Source organism: Varroa jacobsoni, unplaced genomic scaffold, assembly GCF_002532875.2.
Source record: "Varroa jacobsoni isolate VJ856 unplaced genomic scaffold, vjacob_1.0 contig00552, whole genome shotgun sequence".
NCBI lineage: Eukaryota > Metazoa > Arthropoda > Arachnida > Mesostigmata > Varroidae > Varroa > Varroa jacobsoni.
The window spans coordinates 67,590-81,909 of NW_019214485.1; the positions used below are offsets into that span (position 1 = coordinate 67,590).

At 40.2% G+C, this 14,320-nt stretch overlaps 1 protein-coding gene and 1 long non-coding RNA gene across 5 annotated transcripts; one reads left to right on the forward strand and one right to left on the reverse strand.

Moving 5' to 3' along the window:
- Window positions 1-561: 561 nt before the first annotated feature.
- On the reverse strand, window positions 562-8,375 carry LOC111271353 (uncharacterized). Of its 2 annotated transcripts, none has more exons than XR_002686814.2 (4): window positions 8,122-8,375; window positions 3,630-3,713; window positions 1,937-2,113; window positions 562-906 (listed from the first exon to the last, which is right to left on the reverse strand). It is a non-coding gene; the product is annotated as an uncharacterized LOC111271353 (long non-coding RNA). The 2 variants fall into 2 exon arrangements; XR_015315297.1 differs by having other exon boundaries at window positions 3,323-3,713.
- pyd3 (beta-ureidopropionase pyd3) lies at window positions 4,329-13,871 on the forward strand. 3 transcript variants are annotated; one of them, XM_022852087.2, is made up of 10 exons: window positions 4,329-4,470; window positions 8,382-8,578; window positions 8,850-8,942; window positions 9,588-9,754; window positions 10,679-10,784; window positions 11,185-11,329; window positions 12,038-12,289; window positions 12,555-12,665; window positions 12,861-12,947; window positions 13,247-13,871. In XM_022852087.2, exons 2-10 carry the CDS (start codon window positions 8,472-8,474, stop codon window positions 13,355-13,357), a joined length of 1,179 nt encoding a protein of 392 aa, XP_022707822.1. In that variant the 5' UTR covers window positions 4,329-4,470; window positions 8,382-8,471; the 3' UTR covers window positions 13,358-13,871. The 3 variants fall into 3 exon arrangements, with proteins under 3 accessions (XP_022707822.1, XP_022707823.1, XP_022707821.1); XM_022852088.2 differs by having other exon boundaries at window positions 8,469-8,578; XM_022852086.2 differs by having other exon boundaries at window positions 4,330-4,470; window positions 8,404-8,578.
- The last annotated feature ends 449 nt before the right edge of the window (window positions 13,872-14,320 follow it).

Below are 14,320 nucleotides of genomic sequence, written 5' to 3' on the forward strand. Positions count from 1 at the left end.
ACGCATCGTTTTCAGGCGATGGTGTATACTTGTTTGATTTTTACTAAACGTCCAAACCGCAAGTAATCGCGACACTGGCTTTGAATCTTCAAGCATTTATCGAACATGAGAAAATTGGTATTTGGCTATTTGAAATGATTCTATCTACGCTCACTTAACAAGAGATGTATGGCCGACCCATCAAGAACTCAGTTTTGTACTAAATCTATCACTAATCGAGTTTATCAACATTGGCACATCTGAATGACTAGAGAACGGGGCAAGGTAAAGAAAAATAGCTGGTAAATTTTGACTCTGCAATATCTGTGTATACAGACGAAACTCGTATCTCAGCCTGGGTTACTTGCAATTGATGATCGGCAACAAGTTGCGTTACGTAACCCACCGACCCGTATAATCTATATAGATATAGTCTAACTAGTAAATTTACTGATAGCATTTTCGGTGTAGAAATATTATAATGATTATATGTTTTGGTTTTTCCAATGTTCAAATGGGTTTGTAGCAATATTGAGCACTTTGCCAAAACGTTCCGTGATTTTGTTACCTGAGAGCCGTAACATGCGTTCAGATAACGTCTAATAATAATATAAGACGACAATAAATATATATTAATATTTTAGTTGTAGGAAAGATCTGCTATTGACTGACTGTACGTATACCTTCTTTGAGTTTTACAATTTTAAAATTTGTTTTGATTCTTGTCGTTGCAATATTTTAAAAAGCCACCCGTGATTACGCATTTTCTTAATATCGAGGGCGAGATGGTCTCGGATGGTCAAACTTCCGGTTGAAAACAAGCAGTCTCCGATTCGGCCCCTTCGCCCGCATATACACCTAGAATCGACCTTAAATTTACGTAGACGAGGACGTCATCCGTTGGAGCTGAATGTTAGGATCAGAGTCCTGCAATAATGTTTTCGTTGATAAGAAACTACCACACCAGGAAGCTTTTTAGTCCGTGTAAGTTTACACTATGGGTGATACATTTTTAGCCACGCGAGACAGCACATCGCTCAACGTTGCACAGAGGTTTTCTTTAATGTATAAAGTCTGTTTATGTTGATTGCGCTATCATCGCAAGCAATCATTAATCAGGACGCCCTGACGATTACCGCTCGTACGAATTTTGTTACTTCGGTGCACGGTAATCGAAATTACTCGACTTTAGGCAAGCCATTTATTCAGTGAAAAAACTTTTAGCAGGACCTTTGCGAATACGTCATTTGTATTTTCTAGCACGTAGTGTATATTGACAATGTAGCAGTTACCGTGCGTATACGCTCAGCAAGGGAGGCGTTGGGTGAGATAGACGGAAGGGATCGATCCGACATTAATGCCAACTGAAGGTCAAATGGCCTCGCTCATAACTCACAAATGAAAATAAAATCGAAGGGAGCTACGATCACATCAGACAGCTGGATACCTTCGGACGTAACAGGATTAAACCATGCATGAAACCTCATACGTCAAGATTGCAGTGGCACAGTGAATGAGCTGATGCTTAACATCAGCGACTCGGTAGGTCACTAACATCAATCGCTAATCTGAACCAGTATTAATATGGCTTTGCCACGCACCAGTCCGAGCATCGATAATCGCTTCAGAGAGGCAAACGAGCGAGTTGCTCAGGAAAGCCCAGATAATTGTTGCATTCAGAGTAATACACAGAACCGTCATCAAGTTAAGGGCATTCATGCCAGTAGCGGATACAATCTAATGGCGGTAAAACAAAAGACAACAAGTTTCGCTGGTCTAATCCCAACGAAATTTGGGGCGCCACTATAGCGACGTGGTGTGCCATTTCTACAAGCAACTCTAAAGCGGCTCTGCGTTATATAATAGCAAACATTAAGCAGTAGATAGATAGATAGATAGATAGAAAGAACCCCACCGATTCTCTTACCGGGCTTCCCATGAGCATTTTCAGACACACCTGAGAAAAATACGAAAGGATCCATGAGCGTACTGCTCATCCTGTAAAGCAGGGCTCGAAGATGATGCCAAAGACGCTGGCGTTCTGCGCGACTCTCGAAGCAATTAGGAGAGGACACGGCGACGTAAAACAGGGGTCGCGTTTCGTAGGATACAGAGTCACGGGAGCAAAGGGAGGCTGGAAAGAGAATGAACAAAGATACTTTTGTGGAAAGAATTACCTCGAAAATAAACGATTTGGTGCACTAACTACGAAACGCGGACGATCGGATTCACAGACTACAAAAAGAATCTTCCTATTTGTGTGGTGAATAAATCTTATAAGACAGGTCTAAGTAACTTAAAGACCGTGGTGTTTGCTACATTGCTTGCACATCTCTATAATAAACTATATTGATACTGGTCCGAGCATACAATGCAGCGACGTCCAAACATTGAATGCTAGTATTTGATCTATAAGTGACACGCTCGTATTCGAGGCTGGTTTTCACAACAATAAATTAAATTCGCGCGGGGTAAGTCTTATTGGCCAAATAACACCTTTTCGGTTTCAGTTCGAGAAAAGGCGTAATAGAGTTTAGAGGGAATATATTCAGTTCTACCGGGTTCAAACCTAATCATGTCCGTGAACTAGAAATAGCGTTCCGTGTATCGTATGTTAGAGGTCTAACTGCCGCCAATTTATTCTGTCACTATCGTTTGAAAGTCTAGTTGATTTTGACTAAGCAGCGGCCTATGGCATGATATGTACTATAGATATTGTTGTAAATTAGGGCCTTGTTATAAGAGAAGAGATTCGAAATATCAGCGGTCAGTTATTCATAGCTCTGCATCGAATGATGCAGCGAAATAGAAATATTGGAAAGTAACTTGTGCAAAAACCACTCACAAGTGGTTGGGGAGTCTGCAATAATTTCGGGTCTAAAAGACATCAGTGATCACTTTTAAAACAAATACGTAAAACCCGTAGAATTAAAGTTCGCTTAATAATACGCAAAGCAGACTTCATTTCAGAATGGTAGACTAGAGAACGGTTGGTTAAATTAGAAACTTTCATTGACAACGAAAGGGGCAGAACTGTAACCTAAGTTCTCAACATAGTATAAGATCTTTGGCGGGGAAGCTCTTTTTACGCAGTTCTGTCTCAGTTTTTTGTTTTAGCGAATATTAAGCTATTGACTAGCTAGATCAATTTTTTCAAGTGATCCTCATAGTGACAAATAAAAATCAACAAAGATGTTACAAGCACGCGAGCGAGGTTAACTGTCTAACTAGGAAATATCAAGCGTAGCTAATCATCTGTGTATATAACATAATTATTAGAGAACATAACACATGGTGGTTGTTTCTAACGTGATAATAATATAGAAGTTTCTCTTTTTCTTACCACGTTCGTGGTGTACATGTAAAGCAACGTGTAGCTTTTCGATAGCATTCGATGAATGGAGATGGGTCGAAAAGAATTATGGTAAATACTCAGAAAAATTATAGGCAAGCAATTTGTTTCATCTTTATCAAGCTTTTAAACGGCATCCTTCTCTAGGATATGCGAACTATTTGAAGCAAGTTTTAGATCTGCTCTTAGTTTCAACATTTGTAGGAACGCTATGAGAATTTACGCTGCACCGAACCCCTCCCGCGTTGTGCTGTGTCGTCTGAACGCAGAAGAAAAAAGTTCGGATCAATACACTAACCCTGACCCTTGATCCCCTGGGGCGCAGGCGGTTAGCAATTGGTAAGTGGCTCGCCATTTTGGCGGACGCGTTCAAGACGGTTATCTGAAAAAACGACACAGATGCAAATGATCGCTGGGTCAGTTTGTTATGTGTTGGCAGTTTGCCGCCTTTACATTGCTAAAGCCGTATAGATACGGCCAAGGTTCGCTGGCCTATGCTCCATGTAATTAGACTATAGCGACAAACGCAATGCAGATATGAGCGCTTATAACTTTTAAAAATATTATCTATACAAAAAAAATGATAGTAGTTTTATTCTAATGATCGCTTGTCTTGAAATTGAAAATCTCTGCAACATTAGTCAACAGCATCATTAAACATCGAGCAGTGGCAAAAACAATAGAATATGTTTTGTTTATCGTCAGTCATGGACACTTCTAGTGAAAGATCTACCTTCGCATGTTTTAATTTTCTTTGACTTCTGAAACTTGTGAAACCTATGCCTGTCAAGCATCTATTGTCAGGAGCAGTACTGAATGTCGCTCGGTGGAGCGTCGTCGTAGCTCTGGCACTTGCGTGCTTTTGGCCGACGGTAATACGGACGCTCCGCGTAGCGCCATCCCGTCTGTTCGACAATGGGAGAGTCGTAGCGGTCACACATCCACATCAAAGCATACGCACACGGAGGAGAGATAAAGCGGGCAAGTCGACAGTAAAACGATAGATTAAACAGCCCCACACCAGTCAAAGAACGTGCCACTTTGCAGATTTCTGGAAAAGGCATCATTCGACGCCGGTGCGTCTCTCGTGTAACGTGTTTCAGTGCAGCGTTACGTCCACCCAACACAGTACGAAGCAGGTTAGCAACATCAGTTAATTAGCTGGTGAATCGTAGTTATAACCTCTTGAATGCCGAAACAATGTATCGTGATGACTGCAGTGCTTAGAATTAATGCTCCTTTACGGACGTTTGCATAGACAGTTTCTTTAATAACATAAAAATTTACATTAAGTAACTGGAATCCTTCAAAGCTTTCATTTTACTTCACCTATTCCATTGAATGTACATGAGGCATAAAGTTATCCTTCGAATACTGTGATAGCACGTTCTGGAAAGCTTTTTTCGTTTGTCGGAGGATGTCTCTGAGTATAAGATCCTGCTTTGTATCAAGTGCATTTCGGAATGTATGTTAGAGTCTGAAAAAAAACCTAAGTAAATATTGTCTGACTAGATTCGATAGTAATATCCTATATAGCTGCATGGGATATGATATTGTTTCGGAGGACTTTGGTCTGGAAGGACAGCATCAGCAGCAGTTAAAAATGCTTGCGTCTTTCTTGCCAATAACGTAATTCTCACTTTTTTTTACTGTTATCATGAATACAACTGTGATATTATTTAATAAGTTAACACGAATTAGTTGGTCAACTGGATGTGAGTGATAGAAGGTAGCATATTGTCTTTTATTAACATGGCGATGTGCTAAATGATCCTTATTTTTTTATACAAAACCCTCATGAAGTTATGATAAGTTAGATAGCTCTTGAATCGTCCGGTTATAGCTGCATAGTTATGCAATTGCTTGCCGATATGTTGGGTGACCGACCATGTGGCCAAGTGTAACAGAGCGAGAAATCATCGGCTTGCAACATCCACTGTTTGTACCATGCAGCCTTACCACGCACTTTGATCCGCAGCGGGTTACCTCGGTACGCTACAAAAGTCTGTATTTCAATTGTAGAACGTAGGTGCTTCAAGTCAGGGTAAAAATGGTCGAATACATTTTTATCGGGCTGTTTAACTGGCGAAGGACGCGAGCGATGTCGGTTTCTTTTACATGTAACGTCCTATCGGATCTTGACGACCACGATGATTTGACATCTCAATATGACTAAAGTGTAAACAAGTTAAGGGATACGGGTACTGTTATATGTAACGAGTCAATCCTAATGCGATCATTATATATTATGACAATGTTAACCGGTGGTTCTTCGTATATGAGATTGTATATTCCTGGGAAGTGAAGGTGCTAAAGTAAGCAATTTCAGTTAGCACTTGGAAGAAGGTTGGAAACGCTAAGGTTCAATGAACGGCGTTACAAAATAGAGAGTGATCGCTAATGTTGTATCGAGCTATCATGACACCAACAAACCCAACGTTGTCACGGTCAACACCTGCAATGTGCGACGGGAATGGAGCCGCTAAATTCTTGCGGGGCGTTTGGGGTCTAGCGATGCTGGAATAACAAATGTGATCATCAACGGAGAAGGAATACCAATTTCCTGTCGACTAAAGAACCTAACGCGAGAAAAGCATCGCCAGCATCACATAGAGTTTAGTTGTCTTCGTCTTAATTTTGTTGTAAGCTTGCTGCCTCCCTTTCCTTTGTTTAGTAATTTTCAATTAGCCTAGTGTGGTAAGCGGTAAGGTCCGCGGCAGTTTTTACCATCATCCATAGCTCACGGTTATAGATTCTAGGAAACACTGCGGTGTCGCTTGTACAACCCACAAATTGATGCTACAGATTTTCATTTATTAGAATTACTACCACTTCTCGAGTTCAATCGAGAGCTTTGCCGATCGGGTTGAAAAGGTTGGCGAAACCTGATATAGAACGACAAGTAAATAAAAGTATGGAATTAATTATGCTGTTTTTATGAGACAATGGTGACGCTTTTCTATGACGCGATGTCACGCTTCGGCACATGTGAAGTGATCTAGAGTGGCACCGACACAATTCGTTCCCTGCTAGGAACCGGCCGTCAGAAGCTATGCTTAATGGTCGTAGCAGACGTAGGAGTCGAAACATCTATTCTAACTGAGTTCAAAGTGGTTTCGTTACCCTGCAACCTATTCGACTGCTATTCTAATAGATTTCTAAACTCGTGAGTAATTGGACGGCATGGCCAACTAGTGAATATATCAAAGACAACTGCTTCTGATCTTAGCAGACCAACTTATCATATAGTTGAATAGGCTACCTTAACGGCTGTATATGGCACTTTTAAAATACTGATATCATTTAATTAAAAAAAGAGTCGATTCCTTTACGCCTGTAGTCACCGGGTCAGTAAAGCGTTCTATTCACTCCGCTATAGGTAACCTAGAATAAACATGCACTTCAATGCACAACTAAATACGCGCGACCGTAAACAAACAACGAGCTATCGTGCTAAAACAAATGTCAGTATTAAGAGCATGAAACAATGATCGAAAATTGCCAAAATTTGCAAAAGACGGGACGGTTCATCGGTTTCACGATGTAGACCTCAATACTGCAGCATTCATCAGTGCGTTCTACGGTATATTTCTGGCCCATTGTTATACCATTTGTACTCGTCTACATGAAATCAAAAAAAAAAAAAGAAGAAAAACTCCAGAAAAATTCGTATTGACGAACGTTTATCTGTTTCTAATTGACAGAGCTCCGTACAGAAGCTTGCAAACAGTATTCAGCTAGGGTAGTCCATGTAGAACTGAACGAAGCATATAGCAAGCCATTGTCCAAAATACACCCACTATGAGAGTAAAACATGCTCGTGATGACAATTTCATGAGCGTACTTAAAAAAGATCTTAACATACGAATTACCAGACCTGTCCTAAGTCAAAAACGTATAACGATGCAGTTAACTAGGTACGTCTCTATTACGTAACAGCAAAATATTTTTATTAGAAAATTGTGTAGAAATTCCAGAATGCGCTAAGAGTCACAGGCGCCATACTTCAGCAGGAAATTGAGCGTTCACTGAAGTATTAACGAAGCAAGCTTATTACCGAGGGAAGTTGCCTAAGGGCAGGAGGGCTTAACTTGTACCCGACAGATCGCGAGCCCCCAGCTTCATACTGATCCGCGCATGCTCCAGTACACTGGGCCAAGGGCAGGCGCATGTTTAGGTACACGCCCGGACAGAAACATGATATTTGTTGTAAGAACAAAAAAACTTGTTCTTTTATCTATTGAGGGTTTCGCGTCATACCAATATTGAAGATAAGGTCGCGCAGTTCATACTTTTGGTATGCCGACCGACATTTTATCCTCGATACCGAAGCTACTGACAATATCATTGCAGCGTCATATTAATTTTTTAACCGGTTTAAACATACACGGTGTTTACTTTGTCTAACTAATAACGAGATCACGTATAGTTGTCGTTCCCTTAACTCAATGAGAACTATACTCGAACAATTTGCACCGCAGATCTTTTGCCAAATTTGTTACACTGAAAATCCTTCTGGAACAAACTATTTCTACGCGCTTACGAGCCTCCATGCCCATATCGATAGCTAGGAACATGCTTATTATATGATATCATTATATGACGGATTCGTTTTAATAATTTAGTTGCGCTAAACACTCGGATTTACAATGAGCCCGTCGACATTAGTGTTCTTTCGTTCGAAGGCGACGTGGAGCCGCGTTCAAGCTCCTCGGACACTGGGTGTAGTCATACAAGTAACAAGTACGAAACAGAAATGCCTGAACTCAGATTGGAAAAATATTACTTACAGCGCCAAACTGAAAGAAGAACCATGTTGTTCTGTAGGCTTTTGAGGAGTCCTGCCTGCAGGACTTCTACGCAGCAGCAGTTCTAAGCAGTTGTCTGAGTGCCTGCTAATCTTTAGAGAATACAGTACCTTGTTCATAGTTTAGTTACAGTAACAACGAAGGTAATTACGATTTCCGTTTTCTAGATTTGTTCTTGATTTCGTTGTTAGAGTGTATTCACAAGCGTACTGGTCACTCAAAGCCCTAACACGATATCACAGATTTTGGCCCCATAATTTACAGGGTATTAGCACCCATTGGGTTGGTTATCCTGTCAACATTTTACGCTGTCCTGTCCCCAATTAAAGGCGATGTCGGAACGTCCCCAAATGATGAGCTTGGAATCGATCCTTCGTGATCACCTTCCCGAAGATAAGCTTCACGAAGTCGAAAGGATTCTTTATGGAAAAAAACCTGGGTAAGATTTTATTCGTTTGTTTTAACCTATTTGCCGATTGAATTACATTGATTGGTCAATTAAATTTAAATCTGGCTAGTTGGATCTAGCTATTTTTTCAATTGGCTTGTTAATGCGCTACTAATCGTAGCCGGTTGTATTTCACATATTTTAGTCATATTGAAGGTGATAAGCAGATTTTTGTATAAACAACTATAGAACCTTAAACCCGCCGCGTGGCGTAACTTCTACGTAGCGTTTCATTGTAATAACTAGTCAATCTGGTTTTTAGAGAACTGACCATTCCAGAGTCTGCAAAGAGTCTGGCAGAACAAAATGATTTCGAGATCGCTGCTTATTCCATGCACGCCGCCAATGAGGATAGGTGCGAAATTTTTACCGTCATAGTTACAGTATTATTGAAATGTTCATCGTTTATGTTACTGCTATGGTTAACAGAACGTAGGGACGGATTGATTTAATGGTCATCGTTTAAGAAAATACCCACTGTATTCCTATGCTATACTCCGTTAAATCTCAAGAATATTTTTGTTGATACTAACAGCTTACGATATTCAACTAATAGTCCTCAACGTATTGGCTCGTCGAGACTTATATACGAGTATTGGTAAATATTGATAACACCTAGTGGGACTAGGCAAACAACTTTATCACTACTACATAAAGCATCCACTAGTGCAGGATACAATTGGAGTACGCTGTATTGTTTTACAAAGAAAAATTGAACGTTCCTTCTGTAAGGATAAATGGTTAAATAATAATAAATATAAAATAGCTATGTAGATAGACCCTAAATGATCAACTGCGTCTTTACTCTGACTTCTGACCGTCCCATCCCTATCCTCCCCTGTAGCAGAGTAAAGGTGGCGCCCTCTCTAGAGCGTTTAGAGAAGTATATAAGCGACAAACAGCAGATGTTTCTATTCGTATTTAGCGTATCAGGTTTATTGATAACGAAATTTCACTATCGTAAACATTTCATTAAACATAAATATTTTTATGTTTTTAGTCGCGCACCTCGTCGCGTACGTATAGCTGTCATACAAAACAAAATTCAGGTGCCGACGGACCAGCCATTGTCTGCGCAGCGGAACGCAATTTTGGATCGTATCGAGATCTTCACGGCTGCTGCCGCGCTTTGCGGAACCAATGTTATCTGCTATCAGGAGGCATTCCGTACGTATTTCATTCATGGTACCAACGCGACCTCATTATAATGTCGAGTCGGGCTATACATGATTGATTTGCTAACAAAGATACCGGAAAGCCGATAAAGCTAATTGTTTGCTATATTCTCGCCAAAAATGTGTTTTTTTGAGGTTCATTAACTTAAAGATTGATAGATACGTCGACAGCAAACTTTGTCGTGAGACGACGACCTTTTTAAGAATTGCGGAACATACCTATTTACGCAGTTCTCAGTATCTACTGAAGATCATTGAACGTACCGTCAGTACAGAGATCCGCAAAAGTACAACGCATAGCCTTTGAGAGCTATTAGGAAACGACGCTAAACTGTAAAGTGAAGGCGCACATTGGTCCCTCTGTTCCAGCATTCATTCTCTGTATATGAACCTCTAGAATGTGAGCTTTATAAATCTAATAAACCTTCAGAAGAGACCAGCCTGCTGTAAGAACTAAAATACCATCACTGAAGAAATGCCTATGTATAACGACCTGAGCCAACGTTGCACTGCCTTAGCCTAAGAGCGCTCGAATTATAGACGCGAGATATATTTGCCTGATTTCTGTATCCATCGCGAGAGCTTAGGCTTCACAGAAACGCCAATGTATAGAGCGCTCACGTTAACAGTAGAAATAAGGGAAGAGGCAAATGCATATGTGTCAGTGACTTTGTAAGCACAAAGGGACTTCAAGTTGCAAATGTTTCTTCGTCTATTTAAATAGTTAGTTACAATATCATTCTTATTCTCCTTCTTTTGTTCTGTCGTGTGTACAGTACAGTGTATTATATATAGATATATAATAGGATACTCAAGCTTCGACCCGAATCCAAACGACCCCGAAATGTCAATCTAAATAATTAACAACACTTCCAAAAAAAACTTATTAAATAATAAGACCTAATTGTCATTTCAGCGATGCCATTTGCATTTTGTACTCGTGAAAAATTACCATGGTGTGAATTTGCTGAAAGTGCTGAAGATGGCCCTACCGTCAAGCGATGCCAGACCCTAGCACAAAGGTATATGTCGCACTGCTCTATGTGGAAATACGATTCAGAAGAATCGATCTATGTGACCACCTTACACAAAGTTAACGTAGGCTCAAAAATAGACTATTGTTGAGTAGTAAAGAAAAAAAAACGAGACTATATCTGACGTAAGGACGATTTATTTAACCCCGAAGATGATCCTAAATGATTCAGTAAATATTATCAGCACAGCGTCTTGAAACCTTCGATGTACGTGAAATGCCGTATTGTTACTGAGCTTTATTATTATGTTGCGTCGCAGGCTCTGTTATAGCACAGAAAATGATAGTATAGTAGAACACGAGATCCAGTTGGTGGCGGTCGCTATTTGAACGGTCCTACTCGTTCGTTATTAGACTAACAAAGTATTGAACGATGGTGATCGCTTCAGACATAACATGGTTGTCATTGCGCCGATTCTTGAGCGCGACGAACAAGATGTGATCTGGAATACTGCGGTGGTCATATCGAATTCGGGCGCGGTACTCGGGAAGTCGCGTAAGAACCATATTCCTCGGATTGGGGATTTCAACGAGGTACGCAGTAGCTAGTAGTATCGTTTGACTTTTTGGACCCATCCATGTCGAGCGTTCCACTGATATAATATAATAAGCCCAGACAATGGCCAGATAATGGTCACAAGATGAGAGTAGCAATAAGAGACTATATGATATGGTAACACGAAGGCGCAACTATTGTTCGGCTAGCTGGACTTTAAACAAAGTCACATTATTATATTGACCTGGTGTTATTTAGCAAGCTAAATGACTATGATACATTAGCAAATGAAAGTTAAATAATTGTTTACATCTTTTGTTATCTACGACTATAGGCCGACGACTATAGGCCGATTAAGTCCCATTAGGAAATAGAGAATTTAGATACAAGAATACAGTTTATACGATACAAAGAAAATCAGACTCCAGCGAAAATAGAAGCACGTGTCGTCTATTTGGAACATAATTTGCACAACTATTACCACCTATATCATATTAGCTACACCGTACTGCATCAATGGCACCGCAGACCGTCGCCAAAGAGCAGAAGGGTCTATGATTGCCGTGACTTCCTCTGCTGAAGGTCTCGAGGTCTAATCGCGTTCAGAATTGCGTATATATATATATATATATATATTATATACATATATATATATATATAAGATAGTGCGTCCCGAAGTACTGCCCAGCATGAAGAACGTCTACTGGAGAGCTGATTTGCTTCTCACAGACTCCATTGTTTTTCAGTCCACGTATTACATGGAATCCCGCCTTGGACACCCAGTATTCCAGACAGCGTTTGGCAGAATTGCCATCAACATCTGCTATGGCCGACATCATCCTCTTAACTGGTTGGCTTTTGCTCTTCACGGCGCAGACATTGTGTTCAACCCCTCCGCGACCGTCGACGGCCTCAGCGAAGCTATCTGGCCAATTGAAGCCCGCTGTGCTGCCGTGGCTAATTCTTACTTCACCGCCGCTATTAACCGTGTTGGAACGGTAAACTGCAAAAACAATTATCATCATTCCAGATTCCTATAACTGGAACAACTTTTGCTTGCACGCTTCATTCTACACCTTATTCAACCTTGCTCCGATTTTGCTAGAACGAACAGCTCTGCTTTGGATTAGCATAATCATAACTTGCAATTATACATCAAATAACGTACCTTGTGCAGACAGCTTGTGTAGTACGACCCTTTGGCGGGACTCAAAAAAACCCAGAGCCACCATAGATACATATGTTATTTGCTCATGATTTTAGGAGATTTTTCCAACTGAATTTACCTCGGGTGACGGTAAGCCAGCCCACAAAGCATTTGGTTATTTCTACGGATCAAGCTACGTCGCCGGGCCAGACGGATCGCGCACTCCGGTATGTTTAAACAAAAAAAAAAACAAATTCAAGTCTGCCCTTTTATTATAATTAACAAACATTTAGCTAAGACCCTAGCTACATGAGTATGGTGATAGAATTTCTCTAACGCAGGCATTTATGCCTCAGTTAAATTAGCATTAGTAAACAACGATTAGTATTGACTCTTTTTTTATCATACTGTGGTCGTAATAGGGCCTGAGCCGTACTCGTGAAGGCGTGCTCGTTACCGAAGTTGACCTGAACCTCAATCGGCAAATACGCGATCTCTGGGGATTTCGGGTAAGCAAGTGTTTAACTCATTTGGCCTAATATATTTTCCTTCACTGGTGAGCATATGCATTTGGCGAACATTTGTAGCCCGCGTTAATTTGTATGTCGTACAGGAAGTTTTCAATAGTCCAAGAAATAAAGCATAGCCACTGTGGCAGAGTTGCTAAAATTTTCCATTTGTACATAATCAGCTTCTGGACAAACCAGTGTTATCACTGATAAACCGTTGGTCCTATTGTCATTCGAAGATTGATCTTCCGAAAATAAAATTTACCATTGAATGAATGAATTATATTCTCTTATTACAGATGACTCAACGTTTGGACATGTACGCCGATGTGCTGAGTTGGGCGTCACAACCTCATTTCAATCCTGAGACGCGTCAGATCATTATAGATCCCACTGTTGGCTCCAACTGATAGAAGCCGTTCAGCTTTCTGCTACCGATGAAACAGAATAGTTAGGAGCGTGTCTTGGTTGAGCGGTTCGTTCACAAACTGAATCAAGGCTAAACAAGGGTTTTCTATTCTTTCAGATAACGTTGCGTGTAATGATAGGTCACATCATATAACAGTGACCCTATGCGTAGGGTACAATGCATTCGTTGTATGATAGATACATGCATATCGTTTACAAGGATGAGGAAAGTACTTAGCTATTTTTTACTGTGCAACAATGGCCACTTGGTCTTGTGGGGGATGAATCGACTACGTTTATCGGATATTACTGGGTATTGCTCAATGTAGCGTTAGTCGAATGCATTATTCTCTAGGAAAAAAAAACAACAATAATAATAAAGCCGTCATAGAAAGTTGAATTACATTTACACATGAACATATCGATACGATGTATCCGGATCAGGTTTTTTTTCTTAAAATGTTGAAAATTTTAAATTTAAATCATCTGAAATAAATTCTTAGTTAATTCCTGAAAGATCTTCGAGTAATTTCGTTTCTGCTAGAGAGTCATGTGGTACCTTTGCTATTTTTTTCACTGTGTAACATTGTGCTGTATGGTCTTGGTGATATTCTGGCTGTATAGTTCCACATGTGTACACCTGCACAGCAACAATGTTATGTGTCCAAAATAGAATTTCTGGATAGTCAGACTGAAACTAATGGACTAAAAATGGTACACCGATTATTCATAGATAGTAATTATGCGGAAAGGAACTTCATCCATTCTATTATAATGCATTACTATAGCTTTGGAGCGACAGGAAAAATATAGGGCTGTTTCGCCAACTTTTCACAAATATTATTATCATGTTTGGACCAAGCGGCTTTAATGACTAGGTATTGGGAGTTTCAGAGTGACGATTAGGGACTGTTTCTGCTTATTCCGATATTTTGATGCATTTTGATAGCTTGTTACTACTGTGT